Source organism: Phyllostomus discolor, chromosome 7 (genome assembly GCF_004126475.2).
Source record: "Phyllostomus discolor isolate MPI-MPIP mPhyDis1 chromosome 7, mPhyDis1.pri.v3, whole genome shotgun sequence".
Taxonomy (NCBI): domain Eukaryota; kingdom Metazoa; phylum Chordata; class Mammalia; order Chiroptera; family Phyllostomidae; genus Phyllostomus; species Phyllostomus discolor.
Window position 1 is genome coordinate 30,871,751 of NC_040909.2, and position 17,708 is coordinate 30,889,458.

At 52.2% G+C, this 17,708-nt stretch overlaps 1 protein-coding gene across 1 annotated transcript in view; it reads right to left on the bottom strand.

The window, feature by feature from the left end:
* Positions 1 to 493: 493 nt before the first annotated feature.
* The window catches only part of RAB6B (RAB6B, member RAS oncogene family), a 53,593-nt gene continuing 36,378 nt past the window's right edge, over positions 494 to 17,708 (bottom strand). The window contains exons 3-8 of the mRNA XM_028518493.2: positions 12,316 to 12,369; positions 12,001 to 12,106; positions 10,327 to 10,438; positions 9,187 to 9,280; positions 6,200 to 6,266; positions 494 to 4,070 (exon numbers count right to left, since the gene is read on the bottom strand). Coding sequence (XP_028374294.1) covers positions 4,006 to 4,070; positions 6,200 to 6,266; positions 9,187 to 9,280; positions 10,327 to 10,438; positions 12,001 to 12,106; positions 12,316 to 12,369 — 498 coding nt within the window. The 3' untranslated portion in view covers positions 494 to 4,005. The remainder of the gene's footprint in view (positions 4,071 to 6,199; positions 6,267 to 9,186; positions 9,281 to 10,326; positions 10,439 to 12,000; positions 12,107 to 12,315; positions 12,370 to 17,708) is intronic.

The following is a 17,708-nucleotide window of genomic DNA, read 5'->3' on the forward strand; positions in this document are numbered from 1 at the left end:
CCTTGGTCTGTGGGTGCCCACAACAATCAGAGTGAACCTGGGGGCTGGCCCTTCTTTGCCATGGAGGAGCCTGAAACGGAGGTGGTTCTTTCCCGGCTCACTCAGATGCGCTGAGCAGAACCTCACGTCCTAACCAGAGTAAAGATGGTCTGACACTGTGCACAGCAGCCCTTTATGTGCAAGTACACAGTCACGCTTGTACACACAGGTCAGCGATGGGTGGAGATGGAAACGTCTCTGTTCTGACCGCTTCCGACTTGCTGGGTGCCTGTTAGTCACCTCTCTCTGTCTTGCTTTTCCTGCCCGTGAAACGGTTATGAGACCTCCGCCTCACTGCTGCAGCCAGGTGACAATGCCTCACATTCTTGGGGAAGAGGTAGTTTGGATACTAGTGAGCATACAACTCTGCTTGGTTGACGCAGACACACTTCTGTTTCGCTGCCCCTCACATGGCTCAGACACACCTCACAGTCCTCAGCTACTTGTTCTCACATCCTGACATCCTCACCTACCTTCCACTGTGTGAAGGAATGAGGCTGCTTTGCCTGAAGGACACCGAAGCCAGCGGTGCCATTATTGTCACACCTGGTGCTTGAGGGCAGGGGCTCACACCACTGGCTGGCCACCAGGAGCACAGAGACATTGCCCTCAAGCCGTGTCTGCTTCCTGAGCTACCACCAGTGCAATGCTCCTTTCCATTGCCTGGGACACTTGAACTGACCTGGCCATTGCTCTTTGGACCTGTGGACATGACAGAATGTTTGGGGATGCTGACAGGAAGGGAGCAGTGACAGTGACAGCAGGGAGGCCTCCAACCAGAAGAAGCTGGCGTATAATCACCAAGCATGCTCACCTCTGACTACACCATGCACTTCTAGCATTCGGGTGTTTCTATCACACTTCCGTTCTGGCGTGTGTGCATTTAAAATGCGCTACGTGCTTTTTCCATCTTATGCTCAATTTTCCAGTGCTGGCAAAACAGCAGCTTTCCTGACAGCTTTTCTCCCCCAAAGAAAAAAAGAAGGCCTAAAGATGACCCTGCTCATCTCCCAAGTCAGGGCTAGTCTCTGAGACCATGTCCTCAGCGGATTCCTCCACTTTGCCTCGTGCTAGCCCATCTGGATTCGGCAAAGCCGTCACAGTCACTGGGGACGCCGAGGCAACTTCACGACATCTTCAAGGGAACCTGACCTTTTTACTATTGAACCTTAACTCTCTGAGTCAAGATCCTACCTATGGGCAAAAGGACAGTGACGGCACCCACTCAGAATGAGAACCAAAGAACAAATGCACTTCTGTGCAAGAGGTCTGGCTGCCCTGATACACCAGGAAATCAGGGGTGCGAATCGGGCCTGAGGAGAGGAGGGTCATGGAACGGGATGGCACCCCCAAGATGCAAAGACAAGATGAGGCAACTGCATTCACTGGCAGAGGCCCACAGGGCTGGGGAGAGCCTGACTCAAAAGAGGGGATGTTGGGTAGGTGCCAGGAAAGGCGGGCTCACAGAGGCCACCGCAGCCAAATGACATTTCCCGTGCCCCTGACTGTTCCTGTAGGCCGGGGTAGAAGAAAAAGCTCATGGTGCCTTGGGTGTGCGTGCACACGAGGAGGGAACTGAGTTTCTACATTTTTTTTATAGGAATGTTTTAAGAAAAGCTACTCTTTAGTACCAAGAAAATAAAAATCCACCGCACATTCGTTCACTGAGACCCAGTGCAGATCCCTGCAAATGAGGCTGTCCCAGAGGCCATGAGCAATGGCCCTCACTGCCGCCCAGGCCCGATGCCGTGACACGGACTCCTATACACTCTCACGAGGTAAGTAAGCGCTCTTCCAACAAGCACCACTGGGGGGTGTGCCACGATGGGGGGGGGCTCCAGCCCACGTGGCATGCACACCCGTGCGAGTAAGTACATAGAGGGAGAAACAGTGCACATATTCCTGTGGGCTATTTTTGCCTGTAGTTTAACACATCTATGTTATTATTTTATTGATGGAAAGACAATCACAAGGTTTTTTTGACAATATTAAGTACTTCTTATTTCAACACATTGCAGTACTTTTGAATTTCCAAAACTGTTATCACAATGCAAGTTCCAACTTGAGAGCAGGAGAAACAATATACGTTGAGCACATGTACCTCTGAGAATGTGTGTGTGACAGGTGTATACACAAGTCTATCTCTATATATAGGTATGTACACACATAGAAAAACTAAACACACGACACTGGGATTACGTTTGTACGTTGGCCTTTGCCTTTAGGGAGAGGAGCTCAGTGGGAACTCTGCTCCCCCTTTTCTTCACCTGAAGATAAACTTCTCTTTAGGGGTCAGCTCTGACACCCAGTCTCCTTGGCGGAAAGTGTGTGGCAGGCCCACTGGACAAACAGCAGCGAGTCCTGCCGTGTTTCGCTGCACTTACTGGCTGCCATTTTGGAGTAGTTTCTGAGAAGTTCCAAAATTCATCGCAATAACTTGTTTGAGCTCTGCTTTGTGGAGAAATTCACCCCCTATCATACCCCAGGTGGTCATTTAGCTCACCTGTGACATGCCCAAGGGCAGCCTGGAGGAAGAGTCAGCCAGCTTGGAGGGCGGAGTTCACTGTTTTTGGCCAGAGTTGCTGTTTTCCGCCTGGCTTTGGGCAGGTTCGGGGTTAGTGAGTCTGGGTCTATTTGGAATACAGGCCAAGCAGGTTACATCACATAGAAGACAGAGTTCCCTTCAGAGGTTTTACAGGTCCTCAGACTTAGCCCTTCTCAGAAATGAGTCAAAAATGGCAAAGATGGCTCTCTCCAGGCAGCCTTCTGGAGACCTCCCCTGCAGCCCTACTCTCAGGCGACCAGAGTGTGGGCACAACAGCCACAGAGACTTCAAATGCACTGGGCCAGTGGGGCAAAAACACATCAAGAAGTCTGCTTTTCCAGAGCAGCACTGAACAGTATTAGCAACCGAGGATCTGAGAACATGCCTCTTTAAGGTAGTGGTTCTGCAGACAGCCCTCCCCTAGCACACACAGAGTCTCCTTTTGCTCTTCCCATAGATTCAACCCAGATGTGTGCGCTGAACACCAGGCCGACTGGCTAAAACATTTTCAGAAGTACACATGGTGCCCTGTGTCTATGAACCAACCACACATCAGCACTGCCCACGGTTGCCAACAGCACCCCGTCCTTCCTTCCGATGACCTCTTGCTCTGCCAATCACTGGGCGGACCACAGAGAACACAAGGTTGCCTGTGGCAGGTGCCCTTTGCCCACTTCAAGGTTTTTCAGGGAGGGAAAGGGAGAAGCAGGAGCCATTGCAACGGGCCTGCTGCAGGGCTCCCTGCAGTCCACAAGACCGTAATGTCAGCTCAGGGCCATGGCTGATGTGCCCCTCTGGCCACGGGGGAATGACAGAGTCAGAGCTGCCTCCTCAGAGGCTTTGTTCAATCAGTGTTTGATTTAACCAGGCAGGACCTGTTTGGTGGGGCCTGGTTGGTCTGGGCCAGGTGGCCCCGGACTGGAGCCTAATTAAGTTGCCCAGTTAATGTTTTAGTTTACTGGGCTGGGGGGTGGGAGGAAGGCAGAGGTGATGGACAGTTCAAAGAGGACAGGACTGAGGAGGTGTGTGGAAAAGGTTCTCTGTAAGTTTACAAATATACAAAAACAAAAAAAGCACATCTTTCAAATAAAAATGACTACGTTTTTTTTATCTGGCAAAAAGTTGTATACACATGATTTAAATTTTTTTTTTTAAATTTTAACAGTTTTTGGCAATCTTAATAAAGTACAATATATTACAACCAAACCAAAAAATAGTTGTTTAAGTAACAGCTGTTAAGAGTGACGTGATCCCTGGTGCCCAGCCTCCCTCCCCACCCCACCCTACTCCTACAGACAGAGAGAAAAGAACAATCCTCCCATCTCAATAAGCTCGTTTCCCACCCCCCTTTAGGAAGCTAACCAATAGGAAGCAACACAACAAGCGAGTAGTGTCGGAGGAAGCTGTGGGGTCAGGCTGCATTAGCAGGAGCAGCCGCCCTCGCTGGCTGGGGGCTCTTGGGGTTTGTCCAGCTTGATGTCGATCACTGCAGGGGGCTGGGCTAAGGAAGACCACTTGCATGTAGAAGCTGCCTCCCTGCCTCATGCCCCTCCCTGTGCACCCCTCGGCTGCCCTGCACAGCCCTTCTGTTCCTCCACAAACACCCAGACTCTGGCCTGGGAGGCAGGATTTAGGGTCCCCCTCCCACACCCCCTCACCCCTTTCTCAGAAACCTTCCTGCTGACCAGGCCCTCCACACTGGCTCCCAGATCAGGCCCCAGCCCCACCCCAAAGCGCACTGGAGGTGGAGAGCCTGAAGGCCTGGCACGGACCCCAAGTCTCAAAGCACAGGCTACATGGGCCTCGCCCTACTTTGTTGCAGCTGCACAGACCCCTCGAGCTCTAGTCAGTGCGGTCACTTAGACTCTGAGGATGCCACTGTGAGAAGCCCTGGGGAAGGGCCGCAGCACAGCCTCCTCTCCAGCCTTTCCATTGGTGCCCAGAGGACAGTGGGCTGGAGAAGCACCAATCAGAACCACCAGAGGGGTGGGTTCAAAATGCACAGACAGGCTGTTCCCTCTGCTGTCAGCAGGCTGGACACTATCATGCCAGGCCCATCACAGCTGAGGACCAGGTCCTCCACCGTGCACAGAATGACTCCTGGGTGGAGGAGACTGCACTGGGCTCAGGGAGAGGTACAAGAAGGCCTGCTATGGGAGCTGTTGCTGGCATCCTAGGGATGTTTTTGTGGCCCCTATTTGAGACTATGGGAGAGATTCTTTTGGCTTTAAGTACAGTCAGCCCTGCATAGCTATGGGTTCTGCATCCATGGGTTCAACCAATCATGGACCAAAAACAGTTGGACTTGACTTGGGGTGGTGAATACACAATAATGGTATACAAATGATGTATTATAGAATCAGGCACCTGAAGCCTATATAATTTTATTAACCAATGTCACCCCAATATGTTCCATTTTAAAAATATTTGGAAAAAAGTGTTATGCTATTGCTGATGTGTAGTTAAGCCTACGATGGTTGCATCTGTACTGAGCGTGTACATTATTTTCTGTCACTGTTCCCTAAACAATACAGTTAACAACTACCTACACAGCACTTACACTGTGTTAGGTGTCGTAAGTAATCTAGAGATGATTTAAAGTTTATAGGAGGAGGGGCACAGGTTATATGCAAACACTACACCATTTTATTTCAGGGACTTGAGCATCCGCAGAGTTTGGCATCCTGGGGGATCTAGAACCAACCCCTGCAGACACAAAGGGACAACTGCACCACAAAAAGCCACGCCCCTCCCAGAGACCACATTCTCCCTCCTTGCCACCCTTTGGCCATTCAGTCATGGCACTGATTTTGAGTTTGACTTTACCTCTTCCTTTCCTTGTTTTCCTACTTCATTTTCCCTGGGCCTTCATTTTCTCATGTGTGCATGTACACATATGACACACATTTTTATCTTGTTTTTTTGTGTGTGTGCACATGCACATAAACACACATTTTTCATAACATGGCAGAGTGTAAACAAACAATAAATAGGCAATAAACAAATGCCTTCTTTCTAACGGGGCAAATCAGACTACCTCTCTGAACCCCCCCTTTTAGCTTCTGGGTGTCACCTGCGGTTTGGGGTGGGTCATGTGAGTGGTGTGCTGACCCTGTCCCACGAGCGGTGGGGCCCTGCAGGGCTGTGCAGGGCGGGGCTGAGGGTGCAGACAGGCCGTGGAGGCAGCAGGTGCTGGGGAAGCTGTTGTATATGGGAGGCTGAGCCATAGTGAAATCCTATCTGAGTGCAGAGAAGGAAACCTTCCCTGCAGCGGGGAGTCTCCTTGTACCCGTGAGTACAGACCAGTGTTCACCGTAGCTAAGGGCAGCATCCCTCTCTCTCACTCCTTGCCCACACCATCACTCTGTACACATCCCTCCGGTGCCCCCACCCCTGTCTAGGAGGTAAAAGCTTAGGTAGTTCAAGCTGGACGGGTCTTACAGACCTTGGTGCTCACCCCTGTACAGCACCCTGACTCCACACTCGCCTGCTGGGAAGCCTGGACTGGAGGCGAGGCCTGGGTTTGTCTGCTGCTCTGGAATACTGAGAGTGAATAACTAGGCTAAAAGGCTTCACCAGCACATCTTTCACTCACTCATCAAAGGAAAAGGATACTCCCTTCTTTGCTTTTCTCCTGCACATTCTCCATTCCAGGCAGAGCCGACGCCACACGTCGGAAGAGCTGGAGAAAGGGGGAGATGCGGCATGAGTACCCCCTTCCCGTGGTTCCCCTCCTGCTCCCACTGTGTCTGCATTCTCTTGCTTCTACTTGTCTACTTGGGCTTCACTATCCTGCCTGTCCCACTGGTTGTGTCCTGGAGGGCAGGGCTGCACCGACTTCTCTGTCCCCCACGCCCAGCACCTCTCACAGTGTTGGGCTTTGCCAGGCCTCTCAGCCAGCAGGCTGGCCGGGGACGCACTAGGCACTGAGCATGGGTGGTGTGACTGAAAGGGACCTACCCCAGTGCAGATAATGATCTGGACCCCAGGAGACCAGCCCTTAGGAGGACTTCTGTCCCACTGCCCACATAGAGACCAGGTGTGGGGAACCAACTTCCCACCTGCCCTTGAGACAAAGACTCTCTCCTCAGGGAGTCCTACAGGTTCATGGGCATTGAGGCAGCTAGGCGCTGGGAGCCAGGGCCACAGTCACAGCAGAGAGAGACTTTTCTGAGAGAACAACACAGGAGTGTGAATGTGATGATGTAGGTTTGTGTGCATATGGGTGTGCGATGTGTATCCTGTGAGGAGTATGTGTGGTGTAGGTGTGTGGCGTCTGTGTGTGTGTTTGTGTAAGTGTGTGGGGAGTGTGTGTGCAGCGTGTATGTGCACATGTGGGGCTTCTGTGTGTGTGTGTGTAAGTGTGCATGGGGAGAAATGCATGTGGGGTGTGTGTGCTGGGGCAGGGGTGTCAGGTAGGTGCTAGCAGACACGGAACTGAAGGGGTGGCAGTAAGTACAAAGCCCAAGTACCAGGCAACCAAAGACTCTGAACACGGTGCCCTCTCCTCATAAACACCAACTGTAGGAACTCAGTGGGCTCTGGGCTTGTAACTTCTCTGCGTGAGCTCTCTGAGGACAGGGTAAGTCTTCTTCGTGGTCTCAGCCGGAGCCCAGACTTATTGGAGCACCCAGCCCGAGCGAGGGCCCTACGGGAGCACCCAGTGCCAAAGGCAATGAGGGCCTGGGTGGTAAAGTCACTGGTCTGCCTGGCAGGGTGTGGGACCCTGTGGCTAGGCTGCAGAAAGGGCTCCAGAGTGGGGCTGGCAGAACTGGGTGAGGGTGCAGAGGGCCTGGGTCACTCCTCCTGAGCTTTCCTTCACGGCCTTGTCCCTGGCAGCCTTGCTCTGCCTGTCAGAAATGTCAAAATGGCCACAGATTCCACCAGTGGCCAACCTGACAGCTAGACGGCAGGTCCTGGGGGTCACTTGTGGGTCTCTGAGAGCAGGTACGATCATGGTTAGAGTCCAGGAGTCTGCACTGGGTGGAGGCTCCTCTGAACCACTCAGGGTTTCAACTGACCCCACTGAACACCCACTCAGACCATTATGTGGCTTCTAGAACATTCTAGGAAGGGTGACATCAGCATCTCCCTGACCCTGACAGCTGGTGATGTGGCTACCTGCCCTCTGCTTCCCCACCCCCCGTAACTTTCCATCCAGGTGCAAACAGCAGCGGCCCAGTGCCTTGTATGCCTGTGGGGACAGGCAGCTCCCTCCTCCAGGACATGCCATGGCAGCCCCAGCCCTACACCGAAGGAGGCTGGGAAGGAGGTGGGAGTGAATGGAGCCGTACTGCAGTCACTCCAGCTGGGGGGACACTGAGTGCTGGAGCTCTGGGGCTGCCATGCTGTCTCTTTCCACTTCTCTGCTGTCTTCCCCACCTCCACCTGGCACTGTCCACAGGAGGTGAATCTTCACTGCACCCAAGCCAGGTGCTGCCTGGGCAGCTTGTCTAGTGTTCCTGGGCACCAATGGGCATGGCCGAGAAGAAGTGACACCCCAGCCAAGCCATGCTCCTCACTCAGCGTCCCCTCCCCATGCCCCAGGGACCCCTCCTGCCACACCTTTACTCACGCTGTCCCCCTTGCCTGTGATGCCTGCCCTCCTCATCACCTCTCCAAGTCCTCTCCTTCTCGAAGGCTGGGGCTCCTAACCTTTTGTGGCCCCTCTGGTAATCTGGTGACACCTACACATGCCTTCTAAGTGTGTGACATCAATTACACAGAGGCATGAAGGAAACCATTTAGTATTAAAACCTTTAAGATATAAACTGGTGATGGAGCATGAACCTGTGAAACAGCAAGAGCTGGCAGTGTGTTTAATAACCACTGTGATGCTGAAGTAGTGATGGGTGTCAAGTTCAAGACACCGCAGCTCTGCAAGGTGATAAGAACACAGCTGTGATCTCCACGTGATAAAGCCACAGGGGCTGCTGCTGTGGCAGCCTTGCCGCCTCCATTCATCTCTGAAGGCAACAACACTCAAGAGCAGTCAGACCTAAGTGCCAATAAAGCTGTAGTTTTTCCAACCCAAGACTGCAGACCTGCTGGATTGCATCCATGGACTCCTTGGGGTCTGTGGACCCTCTATGCTTCTTAGATAATTCTGGTTGCCCAGGCCTGTCCCCTCCTGGGAGCTCCAGTGCACCATGGCTGGGCACCTATCTCCAAGTCTGCCTGGCCCTCCAACCCCTCAGCACTTTCCAAGTACAGGTCATGAACCCCTGTACCTCCATCCTTAGTCAAGTGAGATGCCAGGGGAACAAATGCTTCTTTCTTTCAGCCACCTGGAAGCTGGGGACTGGACACTCACAGAATGCTACAGGGGCCATGTGGCTGGCTGCTATAGGGTGCCTAATGATGACACCCTTCGGACACCCACCAAGGGCCAACGTTCCTTCCTTCTCGCATGCATGCATTACCAACTCTGGAGATGAGCTTGCTCCTCACTAGATGGGGCGATGGGCACTCTGGTTGGCTGCCCCAACCCAGTCACTAGCCCACTGGGGAGGCAGGGTGGAGGCTGGGGCTGACCATGCTGGAAGCCGTGTGTGGGCCCCGCAGCCAAGCTGGGCCAGAGGTCAGCACCAGGTATGTCCTACCTGCTTCACATTGTAGCCAGTCTTCGCGCTGGTCTCGATGAACATGACGCTCAGTTCTTTGGCGCGCTGCTCCCCCTCCTCGATGGTTATCTGCCTGCAGGTGGGGGGAGGGGGACACCAGTTCAGCAGAGAAGCAGCCCCTGGGTGAGGTGGAGATGAGGGGGCCCGCCCCACAGGGCTGGGAGGCCCACCAGGATAAAGGGGACACAGGGCACAGCAGGACACAGCAGCCCCTCCTCTGCTCCTTCTGTAGCATCTTCCAGTGCGGGCCTGTGGCCACTGGGAGGGGCTGTCCCTCACGTGCCTTCCCCAGCAGTCGCCACTGCCAGGGGCAACACCTGTAAAGTGCTTCAAGCCACGTACTGCCTCTCTGGGTGGCGTCATCAGTCCCATCTTCCAAATGAGAACACTGAGGTTAAAAGTGACTGCCCCAAGGTCACCTATGTAGAGAAGGAGCTAGGCTTTGAGCCCCATTTTCTTCACTTCAAGAAGAGGATTCTAATAAAGTAGGCTCTCACTCAGGTTACTCCTTAAACGGTCAGAGGATGTTTCAGGAAGCCCACAGTCAATGGCCTGTTGCTCCATCTAACCAAGTTAGGTCCCCGGAGACAAGTGGACAAAAGCATGTCAGTGGCACCCGAGTCAGCCCTGTGCCCTGGAGCAGCCTCTTCAGAGAGTGTCACACCCAGACACAATGCCAGATCAGGAATTCTCAGGTTGACACATGGGACCAGGACCTTCACACCCCCAACCATGCTGGTGTGCACATCTCATGGGGGCAGACAGCCGAAGCCCAAGCAGAGGTTGGTAGGAGCCCAAGGGACTGCTGTGCCTGCAGCTGCATTGTCGGGTGTGGCCAGGCCCCAGACCATACACTGCTGGGCTGGCCTAGGTGCACAGGGCTCCACGCAGACCACACGTGGGGGTACGTCCCTGCCCCTACCAGCAGTGCAAGGTGGGGCCTCAGGGGTCTGCCACAGGCTTTCAGAGCCTCCAGCAACTTGATGGGACCTTTTCCAGAGGCATGGGACAGGTGAGACAGAGGGGCTGCTCACTGCCCATGGACCCCAGAACTCCTTGTCCAGGAGGAGATGCAAAGGCATGTGGAGGGGTACCCAGTGTGCCAGCCTTTGCACCCACCTCTTGTCGGCCAGGTCCGTCTTGTTGCCCACCAGCATGATGATAACATCGCTGCCCCTCTCCGTCCTGACATCGTCGATCCACTTGGAGGTCTGCTGGAAGGAGTTGAGGTCTGGAGGTGGAAAGTGGGGGTAGCACTGGGAGTGAGAACCAGCTCCCGGTGGGAGAGGACAGAGGTGGGAAGGGAGAGGAGGGAGCATGCAGCCTCAGACCCAGGAGGGGCTGGAGCACAGGCCACACAGCCCAGTGGGTCTGTGCCTTGCACAGGGCGCCCATGTGTGTTTGGGGAGCAGCTGCCCCAGGCATGAGGAGCCGCTTACATTGCTGAGCCACCCTCTGGGGATGGGGGAGAAGTCACCCCATCTGGAAGGTCACAGTGTTATGATTTGCTGTGTGGACTAGTGGCTTTAGAGACCCATCTGAGAGTCAGATGTGATGCTGGGGGCTCGGGGCAGAATGAAAAATGGCACCCTGGACTTGGCTGTGCTTGGAAACTGTGGGAAGGGGTGGGGGCACAGCAGCCCCTAGGGGAGGAGGGTCCTACAGAGCCAGCTGTCACTGAGGGGAACTCTGAGTGCTCGGGAAAGGCCAGAGGGTTTTCCAAAAAGAACCCTCATGTTTCCAAGTAAGAGGAGGGGGAAGGCAGCTCCAGGGGCAGACAGAAGCCAGGAGAGGCAAGGCCACTTTAGAGCAGCTCTCTCCTCAGTCAGAAGATGTGAATGACCTTGAAGAGGAGCATCGACCTATCATTGTAGGGTGATGGCCACAGCTCAGCAGCCCCCACACCCAGGGGAGGGGAGGCAGCCTGTTTCCGCAGCCTGAGCGCTCTTCTACTCTGTGTCAGGCCGCATGACCCCAGCTCCCACCTGCATGTGGTCAGACAGGCAGGAAGCCTGCGGTCAGGGAGAGGGTAGAATGAAGGGGTGGGGAGGGCCAGGGGCAGCAGGCTGGGGCAGTGCCCTTGGTGTCCTCCCACCACGGGCATGACCACAGCCCAAGGGCTTACCAGCTGTGTTCCATTACATCTGCCTGGGCAGTGGGGCCCTGCTCCAGGGCCTGCCCCCTGGTCTCCCCCACCCTCCACTGCCCCATGAGCCTCCCTCAGGGCTGTGCAGTCGCTCTCAAGGACGGCTGCTTTGGCTGGAAGAGCCACAGTGTGTGAGAAGTGAAGCCACCAGAGCTCGCCCAGACCCACTCAGCCTCCCCTCCCAGGCAGCCCTGTGAGAAGCATGGATGCCAGCTGACAAAGTCATAGCCAGTGGGCCCAGCTGACCCAGGGGCCAGTGTCTTCTCCCACTTCAACACCAAATGCACACAGAAGATGCTCTGTAGGGGCCTTTCTGGCAGCCAGGGCCGGGGAGGGCGCAGAGGGGCTGACAGCAGGGCCAGCCCCAAGAGCGTCTCTGCTCACCTCCACACCCAGGTCCCCACTCTGAGCAGGGCCAGCCTATGCACCCACGACTGTTGCAGGAGGGAGGGGGAGGGGGGGAGGGGGAAGACATGTTAGTGTTCCAAGGCAACTCACCCCCAACCCCCAAGCAGCCACCTTCCTACACTCAGAGGATAAGTGTGTGTGTGTGTGCACACACACACAGGCTGCAGCCTGGCTGGGGCTCCCCTCAGGCCCTGGAGCCCCCGGGAGCCACCCTCCCCAGCACCCAGGACCACGCTCACTTGTGATGTCATACACCACGACGGCCACCGTGGAGTCCCGGATGTAGCTGGGGATCAGGCTGCGGAACCTCTCCTGGCCCGCTGTGTCCCAGAGCTGCAGTCGCACCTGTCGCAGGGAGGGCGAGGGGGTCAGCAGGGGCGCTGAGGTCCTCGTGGTGGACATGGGGACTGGGGGAGGCCTTGGTGCGGAGATGCTGGCACCGCCAGCTTTGCAGCGGGCACAGGCCCTCAGTGGTGCCCAGCTGAGGGTCCGGGAGCTAAGCCCGAAAGAGCCCTCCCTGTCCTGCCCTCCCAGTTCTAAAGTCAGGTGCTCACCGTACGGTCTTCCAAGTACATGGTTTTTGACAAGAAGTCAATTCCAATGGTTGCCTGTTAGAAAAAAAAAAAACACACAGAAAAGGTCAAAACGGAAAGGTCTCAGGCAAGAGGGCAAAAGCTCAGCGATCCAGGCAGTGACAGCCAGAAAAATGTGGGACACCCACGCCAGGTGCGGGGTGGGTTGCTGTCCCTGGTCCCCATGTTCTCAACAGCGAACCCTCTCAGAGGAAGTGAGTTGGAGCTAAATCAGGATGAGGGCAGGGTTTTCAGGGAGCGACATAAAAGGGAAGGAGATGAGAGAGTGGGGAGAAAAGGCTTCCCCAGGAACGAGGGCAGAAGAGCCAGCTTTGGAAGAACAAACATCATCTCAGGACATGAGATGACTAAGGGAAAAACCCAGACAGACCTACCTTAAAGTTTAAATATAGTAAGTAACCCTTCCCCCAAAATTAGCTGCCCATAATTTAATTGCCTATTAAAATAAAACTCAACACCCTTCAGAGGAAGGTAAGAGAATCCAAGAATTGCTACAATGTATTTTATTCACAACATCCCCTACACAACAGAAAAGGATCACACATGTAAAGAAGCAGATCAAGCCATAATCAAGGGAACAACTCAACAGAATGACCCAGATACTGGGTTAGCCAAGAAGACTTTAAAATAACTGATATACATGTTGGAATATAAAGGAAAAGATGAATATGGTGGGTGAATTTCAAGCAATACAAGAAAATGCTTAAAGAAAAATTAGAAGTTTTAATACTAAATGGTACTAGACCTAAAATAAAAACACACTGGGTTTAAATAGTCGCAACTAGGACACTGCAGAGGAAAGGTCAGTGAACTTGAAGACAGGCCAAAAGAAGCTGTGCAGACTGCAGCATGGAGGGGAAAAGGATGCAACAAAAATGAACACGGGGTCAGGCACTGCAGGGACAACACCAGGAGACCTGATATGCATGCAACCGCATGCAATTAGGCTCTCACAAAAAGAACAGAAACAAAATCAGCAAAAAAATTTTTTTTGAAACAATAGTGGTCAGAGATTTTCCCAATTTAATCAGAAACACCCACCCGTAGTTCCGAGTAGCGTGGTGAACCTAAAACAGGACACACACAAAGAAAACCACACTGAAGCTTGTCATAGTTAAATTGCTAGAAAAAAACAACGACAAAGACAAAGGCTTGCTAGCTGCCAGAAACAGACAACACAGGACACATGGGAAATAATGACAAGAATGGCAGTTGACTTCTCATCAGAACAACATACGAAAGAACAAATCTTGAAAGTTCCAAAAGAAACAACCACCATCACGTCAACCTGGAATTCTGTAGCTAGCGAAACGTTCCTTCAACAACAGAGGCAAAACAAAAACAGTTTCCGCTCAGTGAAAGCCATGATAATGGGCAGCCAGTGGGTCCTCGAGACAGGACATGCTCTAGCCTGAAGAAAAACTTTACAGATGGAAGTTTGAATCTTTAAAGAAGGAATGTAATAGCACCAGAAATGGTAACTGTATGGAGAGATACAAAACCACGTGACTTGTCCCTGATCCCCCTGCCTGCTCTGATCCATTATCAGCAATAGCTCCTAACATCCTCCCCTCTGCTTTGCCCCTGCTACATCCTCAGCACAAACCACTCTCAGAAGATGACCCACAAGCCTACTTTGTGACAGGAGGTGCAAACCACTCCAATTCCTTGGTTTTATGCTGTAATATAATAACAACAATGACCACTGCAACAATGACCCAACATCTCAGCTATTGTGCTGAGTGCTTTCCATGCATTATTTAATCCCGAGAACCTATGTTTTGGGTTGTATTCATTAGTATTTGCATGTCACTGGTAAGAAAACAGAGTACAAAAGATGCTAAGTTCCTCGTCTAGTGTCAACAGCTGGAAGTGGAAGAGCCAGGATTTAAAAGGTATTTGCGAGAGTTGTCTACACACACCCAGCCTCATCGCCACACCTGGCCGGGCTCTGGGCATTTGTTCCTTCTCCTGTTCAAAGCCAGCCTCTCCTTGGGGTCCTCCTGGCCCTGGTCCTCTTTCCCCGGGTGCTCTCTCAGCCACCTCTGTTCCTTTCTGTCTTCCACCTCTCATTCTCTACTGATTCCTTTTGTTTAAAAAAAAATCAAAATTCTCACATCCTTAAAAAAAACAAAAACTCCTTCCTGTCACTGAGTGGCTCTCTAGCTATGTGCCAGTCTCCCAACTCTCTCCAAATGATATGCTGCTTGGAAAAGGGCCCTAAACCCACAGTCTCCACCTCCTCCCTTCCCACCGATTGCTGAAGTCAGGCAGCCTGGTTTCTACCTCCTGCCCATTGAAGCTGCTCTTGCCATGGTTGCCAGAGGGTATTTCACCTGCAAATTGTAAGGACACTGTAGACCAGACTCTGCTTCATGCACTTGAGCCTGCTGACCAATCCTCCTTGGCATTCTTCCTTTGCTTTTCATGACACTACCTGTTTTTGGCTTCCCTGCCTCGAAAACCGTTGTTTTATATTGGTCCCTTGTAGGATCCTCTTTCTTTCTCTGACCCTAAAATGTTAGTGTTCCCTACTGTTTCATGTCACGGGACCACATTTACTCTCACACCTTCAAATAGGACATACAGATGGCTTCCCAATGTACACCCAGGCCTCCCTCAGTCCTGAGCCCCAGATCCAGGTATCCAGCTGCTTTCTAGACATCTCCCCAAACATATACATCCCACACAGAGCCCACTTTCTCTCTCCAAACTTGCTTCTTCCTGTTTTCCCATCTCTATGCATGTTCGTCCACCACCCTTGGTGCCCAAGGCTCTGGGAGCCCTCCCATGTCCCTCCTCTTCACTTGTTCTCTTGTCCACTCCTCACATCAAAGGAATCACTGAGCTGATTCCTTTTCACCTGCCCACTTTCCTCCATCCCCAGCACTACTGTCCCAGTTCAGACCTCCAGCCTCCTTTATCTGAATAACCCAAACAGCCTCTTCACTGGCCTCTCTTGCCCTCAGGCTCTCCCTTTAGAGTTGATCTTTCATACAGCACCAGGGTTCTCCTTCTAAGACATTCATTCGATCCTGGCACTCCTGCATTCCCCTAGAAAATAGCCCAAACACTTCGGTGTGGCCTCCAAAGCTGCTCGGGGCCTGCCCCTCACTTCCTATGCCTCGTTCCCCCCTTGCCCAGCTTGCACTACATTAGTAATCACACTCTGACCAGGAACCCACACACGTAAGCCACCCTGTGTTTCTGTGCCTCTTGCAACGCTGTTCCCTCCCCTGGAAAGCTTTCACATGGTCGGTGCCTATGCAGAGTTCAAGGTGCTGCTCCTCTGCAAGTAATCTTCTGAGGTCTCAGGTTGGCTTCAGAGCCCCTTATTGAACATTTTAACCACTAACCTGCAAAGATCCCTCCCACAGCCAGTGATTCCCAATATGCAGTGCACAGACCAGCTGCTTCAGGATCACAGCAGGAACTTGTAAAATGCAAGTTCCTGCCACCCAGGCGGACAGAAGCACCATCTCTGGGGTGTTGGTCTGGGAATCAGAATCCCAGACAAGCCCACAGGTAACAACCACTGCCTGGCCTTTGTGCTTGAGCTGCAATCAGCCTGGGAAGGCCATGACACCCAGGAGGAAGGGCGGGTGCCCTGCCCCGGGTGACAGAGGGAGATGCTCATGAATGCAGAAGATGCTATTCATGGGTGAAGAAACCAAGGCTCACACAGGACCAAAGTCCCACAAGTGGTGGTGGTAGAGGCAGGGTATGGCCCACATCTCCCTGGTTGCACAGACCCTGCTCGTGACTCTTGAGCTTCCTAGAATCCTTTCATTTCTGAAGCTGTCACTGTGGTCTGAAGCTGTCACTGAGTTTGCAGGGAGGTCACATCCTGTCTGGCTCCCTATTGCCAGAATCTGATGATCATTAGCCATAATAACTCAGCAGAGTCCACTTGAGAGGAAATTCATTTGCATGTTAACAACAACAACAGCAAGAAAAATCAGCCCTCTAAGGACAGAAACAAGAAATTTTATGATGGCCTTGGCTGGGCCTTGGTTACCAGAAAATGTCTAGCCCCTTGGCATCATCTCTATTTCCAGACACAAAGCACAAGCAGATGGTCCCCCAGGACTGCCGACTGCTGGCGGGAGCCCGCTTCTCCCAGACAGGCCACATCTGCAGGGAGAAGGTGGCTGTACCCTGGGCAGCTCCTTTCTGGCCAACAGTAATTAACACTCATTCGTTAACTCATTCTCAAATGCTTACTACACGTTAGATACAGAGCAGAACAAGCCCTGGTCCCTGTCCATAAGGAGCTGATCCTCCCCTGGAAATGCCCTTCCTCATGGTTAATATCATTCAGAATTCAAGATCCAGCCTTGAACTTCCAACCTGTGGAGGAGCTAAGAATAGCACGCAGACCTGTGGACCATGACAGATGAAAAAGACTAGTAGAGCTTAGGCTCTAGGAGGAGCAGAACCTTGCTTCTGCTTGATTTCTTTTTTTTATAATATATTTTATCGATTATGCTATTACAGTTGTCCCATTTCCCCCCTTCACTCCCCTCCAGCCTGCACACCCTCTCCCACTCACATTCCCCCGCTCTAGTTCATGTCCATGTGTCATACTTATAAGTTCTTTAGCTTCTACATTTCCCATACTATTCTTGCCCTCCCCCTGTCTATTTTCTACCTATTGTCCATGCTACTTATTCTCCATACCTTTTCCCCCACTTTCCTCCTCCCACTCCCCTGTTGCTAACCCTCCATGTGAGCTCCATTTCTGTGGTTCTGTTCCTGTTCTAGTTGTTTGCTTAGTTTCTTTTGGTTTTGCTTTAGGTGTGGTTGTTAATAATTATGAGTTTGCTGTCATTTTACTACACGTTTTCTTTATCTTCTTTTTCTTAGATAAGTCCCTTTAACATTTCATAGAATAAGGGCTTGGTGGTGAGGAACTTCAGCTTTTTCTTGTCTGGGAAGCTCTTTATCCGTGCTTCTAAATGATAGCTTTGCTGGGTACAGTAATCTTGGTTGTAGGTCTTTGCTTTTCATCACTTTGGACATTTCTTGCCAATGCCTTCTAGCCTGCAAAGTTTCTTTGAGAAATCAGCTTACAGTCTTATGGAAATTCCCTTGTAGGTAACTAACTACTTTTCTCTTGCTGCTTTTAAGATTCTTTCTCTGTATTTAACCTTTGGCATTTTAATTGTGATGTGTCTTGGTGTGGGCCTCTTTGGGTTCATCTTGTTTGGGACTCTCTGTGCTTCCTGGACTTGTTCGTCTATTTCCTTACCCAAGTTAGGAAAGTTTTTTGTCATTATTCTTTTCAAATAGATTTCCAATTTCTTGCTTTCTCTTATCCTTCTGGCACCCCCATGATACAAATGTTGGTACAC